We start from the raw sequence: 22,564 nt of genomic DNA on the forward strand, positions 1-22,564 counted from the left end.
AAGCACTAAAATTTTATATGTTGAATCCCAGATGGCTTTGACTTCTCAAACGAGGCTGACTCGAGTATTCCTGGCTCCCCGATCCAACACGGCTCCACTGACCTAGGGATCAAACGTGTGCAAGAGGGGGAGGTGCTGGTGCGCAGGACCCCTGAGCATGGCTCGCCGGAGCCCAACTCGGCAGCAGCCACAACAGAGGGTAGGACAGAGATGAGGAGGCAGAAGTCAGTGAGGCAGTTGCTGGAGAAGGATCCTGGCTCTCTATCCCCAAGCAGAACATCTTTCCATTCTAGTGTGTGTTTCCACTACCCCAGGGTGTATTAGCTTCTCCTTGCAAAGCACCTCTCTTCCCTATATGCCTAGCACCAGGTTAGGTACAATCTTTAGTTACTGTTTGTGCTGGCCTGGAGTGTGCATCCCTGTGTAATCAAAGAACAGCTTGGCATGGCTACTAACAAGGCAGGGGCCTGTATCCAAAAGATTTGCAAATGCTTGGAATTTTTTCATTACTGAGCATGTTTATTCTAACATTAGGAAAGAAAAAATGCACCCAATGGACATGAGCCTTAATAGTCAATATAAATGTATTTATATAATAACTATTCTTTAAAGATCTGTGAAGGGTTTCAAACATGAGTATACTTGGGAAATTGAAATGGGGCTGATCAATTTATCTGTAATTCTAGGATGTTAAATTAACATCTAAAAAGAATTTCTTACCTTTTTGACAGAGTATGCTATATTGATTGAATTTTTATAGTCCTTGTGTTAAGTTGCCTAGGTCTAGAGAATTACTGACCCTTTCCTCCATATACGTGCTGTCCTGGTGCATACTACATTTTATAATTCATTGTAAATCATGGTTCTATTATGTAGCTCCCAAATGGAATTGAAATGTATTATTTAGAGATCAGATATCCTAGTAGTTTCTTGTTTCTACAATGTAGGTATCTTGAGAATTTTTTACCTATCGTCTTCCATCACTCTCTGTAAAAGAACATTTCTGTCCTCCAGGAAAGTATTTACTTGCTGTCTTGCATGGAATGCCATGAGTTAGCTTTGTGAAAGAGGGAACTGTAGGTAAATAGCTTTTTCATTACCCAATGTGTTGCCACTGTGAAACCTTTATACTGATTTGCATAATAAACCATGTAGTTTTAAAAGAGGTACATATTTTTGCTTAAAGCAAAACATACATAAAGCAATTAACTTCCACCTTAAGGAAGTCTTTCTTTTTGGTGCATTAGAAATTTGAGCATGCTCAGTAAGAATTTAAACCTATACTCTGTGCCCTTGCCCATTTGCCCAGGACAGTCAACCTTCATTTTACAGTATTGCATGTGCATGATCTAGGAACCCAGAGAAGTTGGTACCGTTTCAGATTCTTCTTTATATGGCTATGGAAGATGCAGCCTTCCCTTTTTATACTTTCCCTAGCAATCAATTTTAGTGAGAATATGGAACCCAGAGTTGGCCTAAATTGAACAACATCTTATTTCTTTATATTCTTGATGATTAAATGAGCTACTTAAGATGTATCTTGTACCATTGTTAGGACTATTGAAAGTATGTGTTAAATGTAGCACGGTTAGTTAATTTTAGTATTGATAAAATTATAGGAAGTGTTAGATTAGTCTGAAATATTGCTTCCAATTCATCAGAAGTCATACATTTTGAAAAAGGAATCAAAACCGTTAATTTCTCTTTAATATCCTATTGAATCCTATTAAATATTTAAATGCCTTACTTTCATATTTCTAATTACTGGTAAAATGTTAGCTTTAGTGAGGGATTGGTGATATAAAACCACAAGAAAAGGGGAATAAATTTGTTTCTTTTTACTGGGGATTGAACCCAGGGGCACTTTACACTGAGCTACATCCCCAGCCTTTTTTATTTATTTTGAGACAGGGTATCATAATGTTGCTTAGATTCTTGCTAAGTTGCTGAGGCTAGATCCTTCTGCCTCAGCCTCCTGGGTTGATGGGATTACAGCTGTGAGCTACCACATCCAGCAGGGAATAAGTTTTGAGTATGTTTGAAATTTCTAAACAATTATCTTACCCTTTAGTCTAGCTTAATTATAGTTTTAAATCAATATTAGTAGAATAGGAAAGGCAATTTTTTTTTTTTACAGATTGTTGTTTGGATCATGAGTAAAATGTTTTGAGAATTGCCTGTTTTCTTTCTTAAGGTTTTTTAAACAGAAGGAAGGAAATTACTAAAACGTATGAGAAGTTTTGGTAATTCTGTAGTATGCCAAAGCTTTTGAATTAATGTAGATAATTGATCTTTTAAAAATGTTTTAAAGTATGATGGTTTTAAATAGTTTTATAGTTAAAACTGTGATATTATATGTTGAAATTCAGGGAGAATATGAATCTATCACCTACCTATTAAACTGAAGATGATTCCTATAATTAAAGTTTAGTCATTGTTCCATTATAATAAACCATTTCCTAGTACATACCAGTAGGTTCTCTTGCATGGTGGCCTTCATGTTACAATCATCTCTTTTATGGCCATATTGCTTTGGCATAAGATCTGCATGTAGCAAGATTCAAAGCTAGCACTAAATCTCTCAGTCTCCTTCCTAATTAATAGATAAATCCAATGATATATTTCTGTTCATTCCTTGTTTTATATTACCAATACTACTTTTGAATTAGTAATTATTTCTTCTTGGGCATTTTAGAGTTCTTTATACTAATTTTAAGTAAATTACTAAAACGATATGTAAATCAAAGTTTCAATTTTCATGGGACATTATATACAGTTCTCTTGAAGAGGTTGAGAGACATGGTGTCAGCTGCTACTTTTCTTAGTAAATGCATTTTCACATAGCTTTGCATGATTAAACATTAAATTGCTGGATATATATATGTATATATATATAACAAGGTGCCTTTTGCTTTAAGGACAGCTTATTTCATTCTTTAGAAGGAAGGAAATAACAAATCCATGAGAAAATATAGCCAAGAATGTATTTTTATTTTTCCAGGTACTATGTTAAGTAAAAGATTGTGTTTTTAATATTTTATATATCTTTCACATAGGTAACTTATATCTCAAAGTAATATTTGTGTAGATTATTTCCTAACATTTTACTCTTAACTATAATGTTGGTATCTATTTTGTAGATTTGATTAAACTTATTTGCAGTCTGGGAAAAATATCAGTTTTTGAAAGAAGAAAAAGTATGGTCATATAGTCTCTTAGAAAGTAAATACAATCAATAGAGAATTGGGCTTTCTGGAATAGCATGATCAATGTATTATATATATTTCTCTCCCCACAAAAACTCAAGATACAGATTTTTATGTTAACTACAGTTTATGTGTGAAATGTAATGGGGCATTATATTTTGTGATTATAAAAGTAAATAAGTGAAATAAAGATGTTGTGTTCAAATACAAATAAAAGATTAAAATACTTTAAAAAAAGTTATACATCTCAATGCTAGAATCTAAAATATTAAATATATATAATGTAGGAAATGAAAATCATTCTTAAGTATCCCTGCTAGTTTTTTACCACTGTTCCCTGATAATGTTTTCTTCATATTAATTTTTCAAGAAAGTATGGAAACCAGTGAGTAGTCCTGTCCATAAGACAAAATATGGTTGTGAAATTATTGGAAGCAATGTAGTTTCTTAGATTAGAAATAGAGTTAGAAAATCTATTAGTTCAATATTAAAAGCCTTAAGCCATAGAGAAGCAGTTAACTTGATAAATATAAAATCTTATTATAGTTTTGGCCTATAGGCATAAATCAGGTTTTGGTATAATTCTAGGTAACTGAAATTGGAAGAGTCCCTTTTGTACATTTTATGGTGGGCTAAAGAAGATATGAGGAAAAGGTTTCAATTGTTTTACAATAGGTAAATATGTTCATGTCAAATGAAAAACAGTATATTATAAAGAGTTATAAATGTATTTATATATTTAATGTATTGTGCCTGGTTTTATATGCCCAAATATTAATAGTATATTAAGTAAGTTTATGAATAGTTTTATAAAAACTGAAGTAATTAAAACTAAATGAACACAATAAATAGTATATTAGAATTCTGTATAGATTAAGATTTATTCTCCTAAATTACTTAGAAGTGTTGATAGTAAGATCATTATGAACTCATAGCAAATGTTAATCAAGAAAAAGGTCAGTGTTGTTATTCACAACTGCTACTTAACTTAATTTAGCTATTACTAAGTCTTTCTGATTTATTTTTTAGGTGCTGAGGGTGTAAATGGAGGAGAGGAGTCTGTAAACCTGAATGATGCAGATGAAGGATTTTCATCAGGGGCTTCCCTCAGCAGCCAGCCAATTGGGACCAAACCATCCTCTTCTCAGAGGGGAAGCTTACGGAAAGTAGCAACTGGGCGTTCAGCCAAAGATAAAGAAACAGCTTCTGCCATCAAATCCAGTGAGATCCCTCGAGATTCAATAGTTCGCAAGCAGTATATTCAACAACCAACTGATCTTAGTGTAGATTCCATTGAACTGACACCAATGAAGAAACACCTGAGCCTGCCTGCTGGCCAGGTGGTGCCAAAAACCAATAGTTTAAGTCTAATCAGGACAGCCAGTGCTTCCTCAAGTAAATCATTTGACTATGTAAATGGCAGTCAAGCAAGTACCAGCATTGGGGTTGGCACTGAGGGAGTTACTAATCTAGCAGCTAATAATGCTAATCGATATTCAACTATCAGTCTACAGGAAGACCGGCTAGGTCAAGCTGGTGAAGGTAAAGAGCTCCTCAGCCCAGGAGCCCCCTTAACCAAGCAGTCTCGATCCCCAAGTTTCAATATGCAGCTAATATCCCAGGTGTAGTTCTGACATCCTCTCTTCGCTTACCTTTTAAATGGAACATTTCATTGTATAAGAAGACACTCATCCCACATTGTGAAAATATTGGTCATTGTAATCAGATTTGATTTAGTTTAGGTATCTTCATACTGTATTTTGTATGAAAACAGCAATAAGGTTTTCTTTTCCCTCCTTCCTATATCTTCTCTTCACCTGTACCTTGTAAATGTGTTTGTGAAGCAGTATAACACGTTTGCCTTTTCCATGCCTTCCTTTTTCCTTGGGTGATGTGCAATCCATCATAGGCTGATTGGTCCCATTTCAACACTGTGAGACTGAGGATACACTAGAGGAAGTGGTGTATATGATCCTTATGATTCTTTGGCTTTTGTTCAAAAACAAGACAAAACGGGTTTGTTCACATAATCTATAGAACTATGAAGATTATTGGATCATATTTTTTTCTCTCTTAACCAGGAGTGCCTCAGAGGTTCTGCTATGACTTGGGACTTCTCTGAGTCTGTGCAATCATTTTCTTGAGAAGCATGGGGAAAGGTGGTGGACTGCTGCACTTTTCATTAAAATGAGGGTAGCTCTTTTTTTTCCCCCATTTTCTTTATCCCAAGGACTTAGTTGTTCAGTTACTGAGGCATTTAAATCAATTTGTAGCCACCTCCTTTGGGAGGGTGGGGCTCTAAGTTGATTGTGTAATTGATAATGCACTTTCTCAATGGCTCTCTAGTCATTATTAACATGTCTTCCCTCTTCCCACAAGGACTTAAGATCATTTCTGTCCTTAAATTTTGAACAGCTAACAAATCAGAGAATTCAAGGAGCATGTTCTATTTCCCAGGAATGATTGACACTTTGGTGCTGGGGTTTTGTTGGGGGAGGGGTGGTTTTTGTTTAGCTTGTTGGAATTGTGTCTGAGGGGGGTTTTGATTGGTTTTTCTTTTTCTTTGTGAGCTGATGATGACTGAAGTAGAACTGTACGTCTTCAGGTAAAGAGAGGGATTTCTCAATCCACTTTCTGTGATGTTAGACTCTTGGAGAAACCCTTTCAGCTGCTTTCTAGATGTACCTAAATTCAGTCAGACATTTTGGATTAATAAACCTAAAGTCCTGATAGATCATATACTCCAAGGAAATACATCAGGGACAGATAGTTGGCTGAAAACACTGACGCTTCAATGTGACACATTTTTATAGAACATTTCTACCAGGGGGTACTGACTTGATTTCTCCTATAAGGACTACACTGCCTTTATGTTTAGTATAATGCAGTTTGTGTATCTTCTAATCTGCAAAGTTTCTCATTTTTATAAAACTTTGAAATCATGCCAGTAAGCTAGATGTTGAATGTATGTAAGTAGCATTTGGTAACTGCTATAAGGCTACAGAAGTACATTATTGATTTTAAAACATTTTTTTAAAATTCTGATTTGATTAATAAGATTTATTATAACCTCTTCTGGGTCTCGAGCTCTAATGTTTGAAAAAGAAGGGAATATACTTGGTTTTTGAAAAAATCAGTATTGTGACTTGAACTGCTATAAATTATCCTTCCACAAAATACAGTTATTAGTGCTTTGTACATTTACTTTATTATTGTGAAAGAAAAATGAGTTTATAGAAAGCAAGTATTCTCCTTATTAATGGTTTTAGATTTTATCTCTACCAATTGAAATTACAAATAATTTTGTGATAATAACTAAGAAAATGCCTTTTTTTTTTTTCACACCTAAAATCCCCCGGTTGTTTTCAGTTTTAAGAGCATTAAAAAAAAAAACAGGGACTTTATGTTAGCATGTTCATAAGGATTTTAATTTGGTGGTCTGTAACATTTTTCAGCTCATATGAAAATGAAAAACTAGAACCTGATCTAGTATCCAGAATATTGCCAAAGTCCAGGCAAAAGTTGATGGTTTATTTATATGTGTATGGTATGTAAATATATCACAAAGATATATTTTAAATACTTAAGAGATGCCAGGTAAGTGAAAAGAAAATTTTAAACAGCCAAAATAAATGAGGCATACAACTTTATAGCATACTAAAGAAAGCAAAGTTTCAGGTATGTAAGGAAAGGAATATTGTACTCACCAAGGAATGAGATCTTGGCTATGGCCAGAGTTTCCTCATTTTATGGCAAAAATACCTGGTTTATATAGGCTGTTTTTAATTCAACAAGTTGTGCACGTATTGGCATCTAAATCAAGCATTTGAATTAAAAGCACAAAAGAAATACCAAATAAATGAAATTACAGTAAAGAATTCCATTAAGATCATATTACTAGAAAGCAAACTAAATGTGTAGTGAAAAGTTAAATTTAACTTAGGAGAGACTTTTAAATATGAAAATATTTTAAGAAATTATTTGTTATATCTGCAAAATTAATTTGAAATTTTTTCATCTTGCTACGATGTGCAGTAGCAGTAGCCTGTAATCACAGAACTAGGGAGATTAAGGCAAGAGGATGGCAAGCTGAAGGCCAGAATTAGAAGCTTAAATTAACAAGACCTTGTCTCAGAAAATTAAAAGGACTTAGTGGTAGAGTGCCCCTGAGTTCAATCCCCATTATTGCAAGAAAAAAATTTTCATCTTAGAGGATTTTATTTATCTGTACGTGTGTACGTGTATACGTGTGTGTGTGCGCGTGCGTGTGTGTGTGTGTGTGTGTGTGTGTGTGTGTTTTGTTGGGGATTGAACTCGGGGCCTTGTGCATGTAACTGAGCTATATCCCCAGCCCCAACATATAGATTTTGAATATACACATACCCATTAATGTTTCAGGACCCTGTAACAATTGTTTTCTTGTAGGTGATATTTGGCCCCAATGAAGAAACATTTCATTTAGTTTAGACTTTCCATTCAGGGTCTTAAGAGATTTCATGTATAAGATATAGTTACAATGAAAAAAGTTTATCAAATTTTCAGGCTTTTAAAATTCCTTTTGCATTATTTATTAGTATTTAATATACTTTTATTTCAGATATACAAATACACGCCAGCAATATTCATACTTTGTCCTTTAACAGTCTTTTATTTTATATTTTTTATACCTCCTTAAAAAAGTTTACCCATCTATGAAAAAGACACTTAGAGAGAAAATACTTGTTTTCTATAATAAAACTATTTGGTGCCATCTGTGCCGGGTTGAATTAAGGAATATAAAGAAATACCAGAAGAGTTTGGGAATTCTTTCGTATGACATTAATTTTAAGATCATATTACTAGAAAGCAAACTAAATGTATACGAAAATTTAAATTTAACTTAGGAGAGACTTTTAAATATGAAAATATTTTAAGAAGCTAAGGAGGAAATAGTTGTAATTTAATATCCTGATCCCCTTCTACCACCCTTACTTACCAAATCCACTCTTCTGTGCCTATTTATTATAGTATCAGAATTTTTGTGCTAGAAGAGACCCTAGAGATAATTAGTCTCCACACACACATTCATCCTCAGGAAACGAGACTCAAAGAGGTTGTGACACTACAAGGTCGTATAACTAAGAAGCAGAGCCAGAATCAACCCTCATCTCCCATCAAATGCATATTAACATCCCACTGCCACTCTTTATCCATACTATGGTAAATATGGTACGTAAATACTTTCCATCTCTGCAGCTTCTTTACATTTCTGGTCTAGTAGTTGGTAAATACAACACATTAAGAAAAGTATTAAATCCAGAAAAAAATGTAGAGTGATAAATGTAGATGGGGAAGTATTAAAAAAAATAGGTATCTTTTACAAATATAAGGATAGGTACATTATTCTTTAATTTACGCCTTACTCATTTTCTGCCACATAATGATGATATGCTGCCATGTTGTTTATATTTGTGGGGATTTATTTAAATGCAAAGTAAGCTCAGTGAAATGGTTTTGTTCAGTGTTGTAGCTATTTTAAAATAATTTTTGAATCAGCCAGCTTTCAGCAAATAAGGTGGCCAGTTCATTGTATTTCATAATGGAGTATTGTAAAAGCTTAAATAAATCTGATTCCATTGATTTCTAATGTAAAGAGAGATTGGACCTTAATGTGCTTATAGAAGATGAAAGCAATATTTCCTTATATGACTGAAAAAAATGTTATGGTGTGAAGCTTATGATTCCATGATGGAATAGTGAACATCTCATTTTAAGTGTATATATCACATAAAATGTCTTAAATGCAGTAGTCAGATACATAAGCTCAATATTTCCAACCTGTAGTCTCGAATTCCACTTAGTTGCTTTAAATTAATTATAATTATTTTCTAGACACTGGAATACTGAGAATAATTTCAGATTGTTTTGTTTGCACTATTTTTGTGAATATTTTAATGAAGTGGGGTGTTTTTTCCTACCTCGCTTTGTAAGGTTTGTATGGGTCTACTTTTGTGTACTTTAGTTATTGACAATCATTTGTGTCATTTCATTTTCTGCATGTTCATTTGTAAATAAAAATATTAGTATCTGTCTTTATGGGTAGCATATTGTAAAATCACTGGCAAGGAGGATCTCTCCATTTCTGATCATGGATTACATTACAAAGAAAGTTTGGTTTTCTGGAAAAAAAAATCAGTATTTCAGTTACTTGTCTGTTTTTCAGTTTAAAAAGTTCAGTAGGTCATGCCAGTGATCAGAAAATCTAAGAATTTTAGGGTACTTTTCTTAAACAGTCTGAACATGAGACTTTTTAGCTTTCAAGTTGAATGATTACTGTCATTGTTTCACCACCAAGTTGGTTGAGACACTTATTTGTACTACTTTAATTTTTAAAAGTGCTTTTTAGAAATAAATTGTTTGAAAACCAACTAAATACTGTTAGTTTAGACTCTTTAAAATTAGAATATTTGTCAGATTATAAGGAGATAGAATGCAGTTTAAAACTAATAAAATCATAATGCTAGTGCTAATAAAATCATAATGAATCTCCAGATTGGTACAATTTTCCATGCTAAGGTGGTCAGAACTGAAAACATAATACAAATTTTAGTATTACTTGCATTGTGTGTATCTAATGGGTATATCAAACTGGCACTGAACATTTATAGGAAAATACTGTTCATTACAGGATACACTTTCTAACCTCCCTGCCCAAATAAGCACATTTTTTCCTAACCCTGACCATACAACAAAATTTTGGTCATTTTTTCAGTATTTTTGTAATCTTAGGCATCAGTCCCATGAGAAACATACACAAGGGCAAAACAATTCAGAATAGAAATTAGCAGAAAGCTAGGAATGATATGAAATAACTGGCAGCATAGTACAGAAATATGTAGGTTGTTTTGCTTCTAGATTTTGAGAAAATGTGTTCATGATGTTTACAAATTAAGGCATACTTATATGTCTGCTATTATGCTATTTAATGTAGATTTTACCAAAAAGTAGAATTAGATACAGGTTAAGTATAAATGAGTCCTTTTTAAAAACTGTGTATTTGCAGGTAGGTTTAATAAAGAGATCCTTTTATTTTCAAAGAGAAATTAATTTAATTGGACAATCCATCCATCCCCAGCTACTGAACTGAGATCAATCTGGTTTGTTGTATTTGAATGTGAAGAGCTCAGTGTTAATTATATCGGAGAAAATTTTTTACATCTTCATTATGGATTTACCAAAGAAAATGTTATTGACCAAATGTAATTTTTAAAGCACCTCTTAAGGAATAAAGCCCATCTGACCTATACCCTGGGAAAAATATTAAAAGATTATTTGACCTGGAAAACAAGTATATAATAGTTATAAGATTCCAATTGAGGTTTTCTTATACCAGTAAGATTTCAATATTCTGGCAAAGTACTATTTAAAGGCTAACTCCAAATATTATTCCTTATGGCACATTTTCACATTTCCTTAAATAAAACTAAGGATTCGGTTTATCAGTATTGAACAAAAGGGGACATTACTAAAATTGGTATATTGTGTGATATGATAGTTTTTAAAATGTGGAGGAAGTTGTGGAAATGCACCTCTTTCTTTGTTCAGTGGTAGTTATTTCTAATAAGTAGGATATTGGTTAAACTGGTATGGTTTGTTTACAAAATTTACGTACATGATCAATTTTTTTCTTTGTATAAAAACACTGGTTTAAGAAAAGCTTAAAATACTAATTTTTTAAATGTATAGATAAAAAAAACTAAAGGTTTAAGTTGTTAAATGATTTTTGAAATCATGAAATATAATTGTAAATTAACTGATGTTCCAAACAGGTTCTATATGTATTATCTTTTCATATATCAAAGTAAGGAATGTATTGATCAGCTATCTTGGAAAGAAAAAAGTTGGCTTTCTTATAATGATTGGTGTTTTTTTTTTTTTAAGTTTTATCTGAAATCAATCTCATAATCTGAATTGACAGATTATGTTTCATGTGGTGTTTGAAAATATTTGTAATAAGTTCATCTACTACTTTACATTGAATCTTTTTGATTATTACACTAATAATTACAATGGCTTTATATTCATTTTAACTGGCTAAATGAAACAGTTTTTATGGTTCAGATTATTTTCCCACTGTTTTTCTCAAGATAATTTGGCTTTTCTGACCTGCAGTTTCTGAAAGATTTTTACTAGTGTGGTTTTATGTAATCTGATCTCTGTAGCAATGGACAAGTAAAAGGAAATAATCCACAAAATGTTTGTTTCATAAAAGGATATGGGATGTTATAGATCACCTCCTGTTTTGTTGTTTTACCCAGCCTCAACCGATAGCTTGGAATAAATTTCCCAAGTATTCAGAGAATGAGTGCTGGTGAAAGTTTAAATAGGATAGGCATGTAAAAATTAATTTCTGTTAAGTGATGCCCTTTCAATCCAGGACTAGTAAAAAAAATCATTTTTCTTTCAGAATTGAAGGAAAAAACCTGCACATTTAAAATCATATTTACTGGTGCATGTAAGCCATTATCCTGTCTTACTGAACTGATTAATGCTGTTGATTGTTGAAATGTGAAATGTAGTCACTGTTGACCTTGTAAATATCTGCCAGAGATGAAAAATATTTTAAGTTATTGTAAATAAAGATGTATAAAATTCACTATCAGTCTGCAATGCAGAAACATAATCTAAGATGTTAAATATTGTGTTTCTTGAGAGATGTGTAATTTGCCCCTAGGTGTATCTACTTACATTAAGAATGTAAATTTTCTTTTGTACAGGATAAAAATATAGCTTTATTTGGCTTTTAATTGGATTTTCTGGGGTTGATTTTCTTACCTAAATAGTCCTTTCATTTACAGAAGTTCTATTATATTTTCTCAAAGCATGAAATTTTATTCATGTAAATCTGAACCTTTATATTATACCCTACTAAATAAAGTAAGACAATATATAAAACTTATTAAAATATGACACAGTAAGAAACAACTTACAAAGGCAGGAATTAAAAGTAATACATAGAATATGTGCCGTATATTTCTGTATGTTATTTATAGGGATACAAGTTTAGCATTGTACTAATTTAAAGCAGCCAAATGTAAAGAAAGAAGTAAAATTAATTACATGATTCTTCCTTAAGATTAAACAAATCAGCTTTTCAGTGGAAGCACAACTATATCTAGTACTGAAAATATTTATTAGAAAATTTTCTTACATGGGTCCTTATAAAGAAGAGCCAACATTATTAACAGTACCCTTTTTTTACATAAACTCTGGTGTGTATGAGAGACACAGACAGACAGACAGAGACAGGTAGGTAGATGGCTATATAGAGATTTTATACACACACACACTCTGGAAGTCCAACCCAGAGCTTCTTTCATGCTAGTTCTATACTACTGAGCTACACCATAGCCCTTATATGCAATGTATAGAAGTGCTCATTTCCTCGCATTTGTACCATCAGTTCTCATCATTATCCTTTTTCATCTTTCCCACATTGTTTTCTAAAAATTATTTAGTCGTCTTCTGCAACATGAATTTAATCAAGGGTTGAGGCCCATGCACACTTTTCCTGTCCCTTTCTTTATATGGACTTTCTAGAAAAATCTCTCAGCCTTTTTTTCCTGATGACTCTTATTCCTTGCTATGGACCAAAGCTTCACAAAAACACATTGGTGGTATTATTATTATTATTATTATTATTATTATTATTATTATCAACATCATCATCATCAATACAAAAGCTAGCACTTCCAAAAGAAAAAACTTGAGGCCTGAAAGTGAATTTGACTGGATCTGCATTTGTTAGAATGAGATTCACCAGTTGGCAGTTTCAGTGTGTCCTTTTTATTAGAAGTGTTGTTACACTTGTTCATTCAAAATTCTAGAATATTCACAAAAAATATGATGGTAAACATCATTTTCCTTTAAGGTACTGTAGTACAATCATGACATTAATAAGACAGTGGAGGCACTATTCCTCCACACACATCCAGCTCTCATCCAGGTAGATCAACATATTTTACGGTCCAAAGATTTTTCATATTAAACACCAAATTTTTACTGAGTGCCAGGAACCATTTTAAACAATTTAAAGAAAAAACAGTATTAATACAATAGTGTCAGATAAGTACTATTCTTCATTTCCTCAAAGTAAATCAGAATTTTAAGAAATCTACTGACACAACTGTTTTTAAATAGTGGCTTTTATACACACTAGAGCTCTATTGAGAATTATTTTCTATAGCTAGTTACCTCTTAATTACCTATTTTTAAGGCTCACTATGCCTAATCTTTCACTATTTACTTGATGAAGTCATCTTTCATATGCTGTATGGAGGCTCAATGTTTCACTATTTCTGGTATAGGACATACTTAGAAAGTAGGTTCTGGAGGCCACATTCTTCTATTCCTAGATATAAGTAATGACCTACTGAGCCTTTATCAAGTGTGTACTAAATGGTAGGTCATTTCATATATGACTAATTGCTAGTATTTTGGGAGCCAAATTAAAGCTCCTAGTTATCCACATAACTCCCTCCCCAACACAACTGTTTTAGGATGATTTTTTATTCCTGACACTCAGTTGTACTGGTGGTACAGTCTAGATCCTCTCAGGTTCACCTTGTGAACTCTAATTCCTCCACTAAGTATGACAAGATCTAGAAACTAAGCCAATCCTCCAGTTTGCCAGGAACAGGCTGCTTATTGTCTGGGGACTTAGGGGAAATTTACCACTGAACTACATCCCTAGCTTTTATTTATTTTGAGACATGGTCTTACTAAGTTGCACAGGCTGTCCTCAAACTTTTGATCTTCATGCCTGAGCCTACCCAAGTTGCTGGGATTACAGGTGTGTGGCCACCAAGACAGGCACCAAATACTATATTTCTAATGCACAGAAAATTACCTCATTCTTTTCCGTAGTGCTAGGGATTGAACCCAGAGCCTTGAACATTCACTGTGCTCTACCACTGAGTTACACGTCCAGCTCTTTTTTTCTTTCTTTCTTTCTTTTTTTTTTTTTTTTTTTTGGTTGTTCACTCCAGCTAACCAAAATGGAATATTGAGATGGCAAGGCTACCATCACTTTTCTCAACTGAATTCCCTACATAGCTGCCAAATAGTGTGACTCCATCTCTAACTTAGCCTTCTTAAATTCCCTATATATAATGACGTTTCAATACAAATTTGACCAGTGCCACAGGGACCGACTAGCCCTCCATAATAACAGACCCAACTCTTAACCACTTTACATACTTGCTATGTTGATTTGGATCTTCTACGTGGAAAATTTGCCTTTCCTTTATTTAGCCATCAGGTTGTAGCTTAAGCATCTCTTTCTTCAAAGAATTTGTTCCTGACTCCTTCTGGTATTTAAATTAGACACTGCTGCTACGTGTCCCAATAAACACTGCACTTCCCATATTGTAGCATGTTTCTCAGTATTATCCGTTCACCATCTCCCCGTGTAGTAGCTAGTGTGAAGGGAGAAATCGCGTTCGTCTACCTCAATATTGTATCCTCGTCTTCTGGGTACGCAGGAAACTCTAATGTTGCTTTGAATAATGAATGAGTTCAAACGACATAGTTCTGTTAGTAATATTGTATGTATCCTAGCCAGGATCCCTTTCTCCCTCATTTTCTTTTTGTCAGTTCATTCTATTTTCCGCGCCTTACCATCCTATTAACTGTCTGAGCCAATCTCCCTTTCCAGTACTCAGGCCCTACTTTTTACCTTTGAAAAAAGGACGTCTCCCCTCCTCCCTACCGCAAGCCCTTGATATGAACGAGATCCTACCTTTTAGGCCAAATGAGACAAAGTTAAAAAAAAAAAAGGGGGAGAGTCCATTTCATTATCCTTTTCCTTAAAAAACGATAGCTAGATAAATCACTAAGACTGCCACATGACATACAGGAACCGTGCAGCCGGTTGCCTCCACAAACTTCCTCAGACCCAACGGACACTTCCTTCTTTCCCCGGAAACGGAAAGATGAAAGGAAAGCCCCGGAACATTGTGCTTAGGGATTCGTTTTCCTCAGATTTCCTGATGGGCAAGGCCTACTGGTAGGCGCCGACTGGTTAACATACCCGTCGTTCTTGGAGAACTCCGCTTCCTATTGGTCTGGCAGGGCACCTCCCCCTGAGCAGGGCGGGAGATTCGGTGTGCAGCGCGCAGGTCTCCCATCCCCCAGACGGCCTTCGGGGGTCTATGCATTTACCTTCTCCCGCGCGGTTTAAGAGAAGTTGGCTTCTCGTGCAGTGGGTGGTCTCCTTTTGTGCGGCAACGATTCAACAGAATTCTGTGCATCAGTCGTGAAGCGGCAAGAGCCGCTCCTATTTGAGACCAAGCGGGGCTTTGGGCTTCGGAGTAGCCTGCCTCTCTTTTCTGCTTAGCTTGGAGCTTGTGAGGTAAGTTCAGGTGCTTCCAGTCCCGCGGCCAAGCTGAGGCGTCCGCGTCCTGGGTGGCAGTAGCTGGTCTCCGGGGATTCCCCTCAGCACTCGGAGATGGATCGTTGCACCTCCCTCTTTATGGTCCTAGGGCACTAGAACCAGGGGCTGTTGGAGTGCAGCCAACTGGTCAGTGGCGGGAGGTTCAGGCCCACTGGGGTGAGAGGTTCGCACTGGGAAGACTATTAGTCTTCTCCCGTTTCACGGAGCCCTCTGGTTGGAAAGAAAACTGTAAAGATCTGTAACGAAAGTAGTAAAGTGCCCCGTGAGATAAGCCAGTTCGAGAAGGAATGTATCGAGAAGGGTGTTCCCAAACTACCACTCTAGGGAGAACTTTCGATGTTATCCCTGCTTGGATAACCAAACTAATTGAACAGTCACCTTGTGACAGTGCTGGGTTGTAAAATGTTGATAAACTAGGATCTTTTGATAGAGCTTTTTAAATTAAAATTATGTTGAAACATTATTTTTCATTTTACTGTTGAAATAATAATAGAACCATTATACCTTCCCCTAGTTAAATTGCAATCTGGAAAAAAATATTACCTTTACTCTATTATATTGTGCAGTGGTTCTGAACACCGAATACGTATCATTCGTCACTTATTGACCAGTTTTTCTGTGGAATGAAATATAGAGACGTGCAAAAGACCTGTATGCTTAAGTTGAAGCTTAAAATAAAAATACTGATAATAGGGAACGTTTAATGAACACTTTACTAGGCATGTGATCTCATGATAGAGCTATAGTGTGGAGGTGAGATTAGAACCCGAATTTATTGGATATTACTTTGTTAATTGTTGCTTAATTGCTAATCTAAACCACATTTTCTTTAAAAGGATTACATTTTTTAAAAATTGTAACAAATCCTTTATTTGCTCCCATAGGAGAGTATATTGCTGTTACCACTTGTGCCACTGTATAATTGACCTATAAACATACCAAGCAGTGCCTTGAAGGGTCATAGATGGCCTCCAAGCATATTTACATTTTATTGTGTGATTATTAGGTAGTGGTTTTTTCAGGAACTGTTAGAAAGAGCTCTAGAAATTTCAGTTGTGGTGACTTTGTACTACATAAAGTGGCTTAAATCTAGATTAGGCAATTATAAATTCATTTGGCTGTGAACAATACTGAGGCTTTCTCTGTTGAGTAATTTTTTATTTACATACCATAGGAAAATTGCCTAGGGCATTACTAAATTGCTTAGCATATTTGTGTTATATATATATATATATATATATATATATATATATATATATATATATATTTTTTTTTTTTTTTTTTTTTTTTTAATTTACCTCCCACCCCTTTCTCTCTTTGGAGATGGCCCACCTTCTTCCTTAAATGTGTATTCCTTCCTTTACCTCCAAAGCTTTGAACTTTTGAGATAGCCCATGTTCTCCCTTGAATAAATAAACCTTTGTCTTAAAAAAAAAAAAAAGAAAGAAAAAAGAAAACTCACTCCCACTAAAGAACTACTAAGTTTTTGCTAATAAAGAATTATATAACAGACCTTACTGTTTATTTTTTCTTGGATTGCCATGAAAGGCAGAGCTAAAAGTTCTTTGCATGATTTTATTTTTGCTTTTATTTTTTGTATTTTCCCTAATCAGACTCATTTGCTTTATTGTATTTGCTCATTGTCACTGATTAAAATCCTTTGTAGAACACTGTTGTTTGAATTAAAAATGTAGATTATGTTTTGGAGGGCTGAGTGGTAGAACTACTGTTGTTTAACCTGATGATCTGGAAACTTAGAAAAACAATAGAAGTTTTTGAATATTAGAAGCACTAAAGTGGTAAAATGATTAGATGTATTATGGATAGTTTCTGGAGGTCAAACAAGGAATAAGGGTAACAGATTTTCATTCAATGGCAGTAGAAGTATGTGGTATAATAGGATAATCAGGAATTTAGGAATTGGTTAGAGATGGGTTTCATCCCTGAAATATTTTTGTACTGTGTGAATTTGGTTGAAAATTTAATACTTACCTCAGTTTACTTATCTATGAATGGTGAAATTATACACATACAATCTATACCTGAAAGAATGCAGATTTAATGAACTGGTATATGTAAAAGTGCCTAATACAGTGCCTGACATACAGCTCCTCAAAAAACAAAAAAAAACTGTTTATCTTACACAAATATCATGTAAATGCATTAAGCTTTTTTCTCTAATTCCCCCATATTCCCCAGAATAGGAAGCAGTATCATTACTAGAAAAAATTGTCCAGGAGGACATATTTTACTAGCAGTGGTTATTATATGAATTATGGATGAAATATTTATGTTCTTTACTATAACTCCATAGAGTTATGAAGATCAAATGAGAATGCATGTAAAGCATGTAGAACTATGTCTAGCAAAGAATAAATGCTTAAATTTTTTTCCTCACCTTTCCAACCCAAATGCACTCAAGTCTCTAGAGCTCTTTAGCTAAAATAGTAATAGTCATTTTGACATTTATCTGCCATCAAAAGAACTTTGAAGAACATTATCTATTTACTTGTTTTTCTTATAACTCAAGGATTTCTGTGTTTTGCCCCATTGCTTTTGTTTTCTTGTTACCTGACCCTGAGTGAGTTCTTTTTCTAATTACAGGTGACTCTGACTGCATTTTTCAGCTGCAGAACATGTAGTAGCTTAAGGTAAATGACACTGACATAAGACATTTAAGTGTGACACTTGCCAAAAGTAAGCTTAGGAACATTTAGGTGTCTGCATGCATCTAACTAGGTCATGAAAGAGAATCGGTAGTTACTTTTTCAGAAGAAAAGGAAAAATAGGATTTTTAAGAAAGTGGAAAGGAAAAATATTCAAGTTTTGAAACTAAATTTTGTCAGAATAGCCAGAGCTGATAAAGCTTTTGCCTGCCACACTGAAGTTTGTTCAGTGAATACTTGACTATAAGTTGCTAGAGAGGTTCATATTTACTGTTTAGTTTGCAAGATGCCTAGAGAACCATAGTTGGGATCATAACCTTCTTGGATAGCATGTATTAAAAGTAAAGAGAAGGATGGGCTGAGGCTCAGTGGTAGAGCACTTACCTAGCATGTATGAGGCCCTGAGTGTGACCCCTAATATCGGGGGCAGGGTTGGGGGGATGGTAAAGGGAGGTACTTGAAGGTTATTTGACTAAGGATTGGTGTACCAATGAAGTATCAGATTTCCCTCAGTGGACTCCACCTTTCTAGTGAACAGATAGTAAAATCCACTGTTTTTTCTAAAATCTTGTGTGTTAATCGCCTCGTTTCTGTTAATATGGTTGTTATATAGATAGGTTAGGTCTTTTCTTTACAAGCAGAATATTTTCCTGAGGTTATATATTAGTTACCCTTGTTAGATTTTTGATTCTTCTCAAATTGTAGACATCTTTCCTCTCTTCCCCTATTTTTCAGATAAAGAATTCAGTTACCTACAATCACAAACATAATGATAGAAAATAATGCATAAAATATCTTGCCTTTTTTCTACTTTTGAGAAGAGGTCTTGCTGTGTTGTCTAGGCTGGTCTGGAACTCATTGTATCAAGTGATCCTCCTGCTTTGACCTCTTAAAGAGGTGGGATTGTAGGGGTGGCAGGGCTGACTCCTTACTTTAGAAGAGTTTAAAAATGTTATACATGTGTTCATTACATGAATTTTTTTTTTTTTTAACTGACATTGAACCCAGGGGTGCTTTACCACTGAACTATGTTCCCCTTTTTAAAAAAATGTATTTTGAAATAGGGTCTCGCTAAGTTGCTTAGGGCCTTCCTTAGTTGCGGAGACTGGCCTTGAACTTGCATTCCTTCTGCCTCATCCTCCTGACACTGGGATTATAGGTAATATAATGCCTGGCTATGAATGTATAATTTATATGGCAGATGGCATGAATTTTTGGTCATATTGATTTATTGCTTTTGTTTAGGTTGGCCATGATGAATAAACTGGAATTAAAGGAAGACAAGATGCTGGAGGTTCAATTTGTGGGAGATGATGATGTTCTTAATCACATTCTTGATAGGGAAGGAGGTACAGAATTGTTATACAGTTGAAGAGATGCTTATGGATTATTTTATTTTAAAACTACTTTAACATTTTATAACATGAAGTATTTAATCTAGTAAGACTAATTAAAAACTGTTTTGATTTTTAGTTTATTTCTTTCAGACTTCTAATTGAAATTTTAAATAAATAAATAAGGCCATGTCTAAAATGAGATGCTCAGTGGTAGTAAATAATAACTACCCTTTGTAATTTAAAAGATGAGGTTATTTTGACCCCTCAAACACTTTCAAGGTTTTTTTTTTCAATTCAGTTTTATAAATTCTGGAAGAATGACATTTTTTTCCCCAGCTTTTAAGTAATGATTATTTGAGTAGTACAGTTTATTTACTTATTTAAATGTAATATTTAGAAAGAATTTATACCTGTCATGTTCAAATTCTTTGTATATTTATATAGGTACTAAATTAAAGAAGGACAGAGCTCAGCTTTTAGTCAACCCCCAAAAAATAATAAAGAAGCCAGAATATGAGTTGGAGGAAAATGATGAAGAAGTCTTAAAGGATCAGAACTATGTGGAAGTTTTGGGAAGAAATGTTCAAGGTATTTGCTTAAGGGGAGAGGCATTTGTTTGGGGAGATACACACTCATATTTTTGCTAGCAGCAGAAATTGCTTTGCAGGATACACAGAAGTAATCTAGCAAGTTAAAAGGTGGTTTACAATTATATCTCTTGAAAAGTATATCCTTAAGAGTTTTTTCTCTGCAGTTCCGTTTTTTTTTTAAATAACCAGCCTTATATTCATTTTTAGAAAAAAGCAATTCATAGACCAACCATTCTAAAGTTATTCTTAAGATATTTATTTTGTGACCCCAGCCCCATCCATTTTTAACTTATTAAAAGTATTTTATAAAGCAAGTCACTTTGCTGTTACCTTGATTTCCTCTACAGAAATAATCAGAAAGAACATTCTAAGAACTAGTGTTATTCCAACTTAGACATCTTTATATTGTGGTTCTTTTAACACCTAAATTAAATTCCTGTCAGATCATACTTAAATTAGACTTATATTATAATTTAGTTAGGGTTCTTCTGGGCACAAGGAACACAGATCCACACAAGCTGACTTAAAAAATAAACATAAGGGGGTTGGGGCTGTAGCTCAGTGGCAGAGCACTTGCTTATCATGTGTGTGGCACTGGGTTTGATCCGTAGCACCACATATAAACAAACAAAGGCATGCTATTCATCTACAACTACAAAAAAATTAAATTTAAAAAAATAAACATAAGGAAAGAAATCAATATCATTGGTCATGACGCATTAGCTCGACGATATTAAAAATGGAGGAACTTTGCTTTCATAGGTTTCCTGTTTTCCCTTGGGTCATCTCTGTGCTTCTATCTAGCCAACTACTTCCTTCATGCATGTATTTTTCACTATTTCACATAAATTGCCATCATGACTACCTTTTACCTTTCTCTCACTTAAGTCTGTTGTGCTCCTGTTTAGTTTCCAGTGTTAAATGACTGTTTGTATGTTTTAGTTCCCCCATTCTATATTCTTAAGAGTGAATTTAGTTCAACTCAAAGAGCCACTGCCCTTCATTAGGCTTAGTGGGTAGGGTAGAATCTCCGATTTGTTCCTAATTTGAAAATCAGTATTTTGTGGGGGGCATATTCTGATGAGAATTTTGGATTCTCAATTACTTATTATGCTAAAATAAGAAAATATTGAAAACAGTATTCCAAAAGAGAAACTTGTTTTTATTGTTTGTTTGTTTTTGGTGTTGGGGATTGAGTCCAGGGCCTCACATATACTAAGCACATACTTGATTCCTGAACTGCTGCACCCCATCCCTTTGAATTTTTTTTTTTTTTTTTAAGTTGGACACAATACCTTTATTTATTTTTATGTGGTGCTAAGTATTGAATCCAGGGCCTCACACATGCTAGGTGAGCACTCAACCGCTCAGCCACAACCCCAGCCACAACCCTCTGAATTCTTAAAAATCATTTCTTATTATGATGGTAGTTGAAGAAACAACTCTTTCAACTTTCTTATTATAATGGTAGTTGAAGAAACAACTCTTTCAACTTTCTCCACATAATAACGGCATCAGGCAAGGTGCAGTAGTACACACACAGCTATAATACCAGCAGCTTGGGAGGCTGAGGCAGGAGGATTGCAGGTTCGAAGCCAGCATCAGCAATTTAGTAAGACCCTATCTCTAAATAAAAAATTTAAAGTGCTGGGGTGATGGCTCAGTGGTTAAGCATCCTTAGGTTCAATTCCTGGTACCAAAAATAAAAATAAATAACAGCATCAAAATGTGGTATTTAGAGGCATACTAGGGTAAATGGATGAGGATGTTCCAGACCAGAAGTTGCCTCTGGGCCCTAATCTACCCTTCACTGCCAGCCCTGACTGGCATTCTCAAAAGGCTGAGAGGATTGATACCCTGCATATACGTAAACAATATCTTTTATTGCTGTATACTTGTTGGGAAGGCTTGCCTTAATTTTTGTCATCCCTCATATTTTATTTTTCTCCTAATCATTTCGATCCATGGAACTTAAAAAACTACTTTTATGCTATTTATCTGTTCATATACTGTGACTCTTTGGAGGGCCACAGACCACTTTAATAACAAAGATTTTTTTCCCTCTACTCCTCCCTCAGTAAAAACTAATTTTAACCCTATTGGGAGAGGAAGTGTCATTGTCCCTGTTGAGAATGGGTTCTTTAGAGAACATGGAACTGTTAACATTTTGATGTGTATTTTCTGTCTATACATCCTTGGGCACACATACACTTGGATTTTTTTTTAATAAAATAGTTTGTAACCTAAATGCTTTTTACAATTAGTAGTGTATCATAGATACATTATTCTGTCATTAGACATTCATTTTTACACTTTTTTATTGACTGCAGAA

The 22,564-nt window shown here is 34.3% G+C and overlaps 2 protein-coding genes across 7 annotated transcripts in view; both read left to right on the plus strand.

The window, feature by feature from the left end:
• The window catches only part of Hycc2 (hyccin PI4KA lipid kinase complex subunit 2), a 78,552-nt gene extending 66,560 nt beyond the window's left edge, over positions 1–11,992 (plus strand). For 4 of the 5 annotated variants that reach the window (XM_076865646.2, XM_076865645.2, XM_076865644.2 and 1 more), the window contains 2 exons: positions 32–199; positions 4,236–11,992. In XM_076865646.2, the coding sequence (XP_076721761.1) occupies positions 32–199; positions 4,236–4,834 (767 nt within the window). In that variant the 3' untranslated portion in view covers positions 4,835–11,992. The remainder of the gene's footprint in view (positions 1–31; positions 200–4,235) is intronic. The other variant, XM_076865648.2, reaches the window with a different exon arrangement.
• A 3,342-nt stretch (positions 11,993–15,334) lies between these two features.
• Orc2 (origin recognition complex subunit 2) overlaps positions 15,335–22,564 on the plus strand; it is a 41,491-nt gene continuing 34,261 nt past the window's right edge. The window contains exons 1-4 of one of the 2 annotated variants that reach the window (XM_076865632.2): positions 15,335–15,597; positions 18,244–18,290; positions 19,551–19,654; positions 20,087–20,230. In XM_076865632.2, coding sequence (XP_076721747.1) covers positions 19,558–19,654; positions 20,087–20,230 — 241 coding nt within the window. In that variant the 5' untranslated portion in view covers positions 15,335–15,597; positions 18,244–18,290; positions 19,551–19,557. The remainder of the gene's footprint in view (positions 15,598–18,243; positions 18,291–19,550; positions 19,655–20,086; positions 20,231–22,564) is intronic. The other variant, XM_076865633.2, reaches the window with a different exon arrangement.

This window comes from Callospermophilus lateralis, chromosome 9 (assembly GCF_048772815.1).
Source record: "Callospermophilus lateralis isolate mCalLat2 chromosome 9, mCalLat2.hap1, whole genome shotgun sequence".
NCBI classification, from domain to species: domain Eukaryota; kingdom Metazoa; phylum Chordata; class Mammalia; order Rodentia; family Sciuridae; genus Callospermophilus; species Callospermophilus lateralis.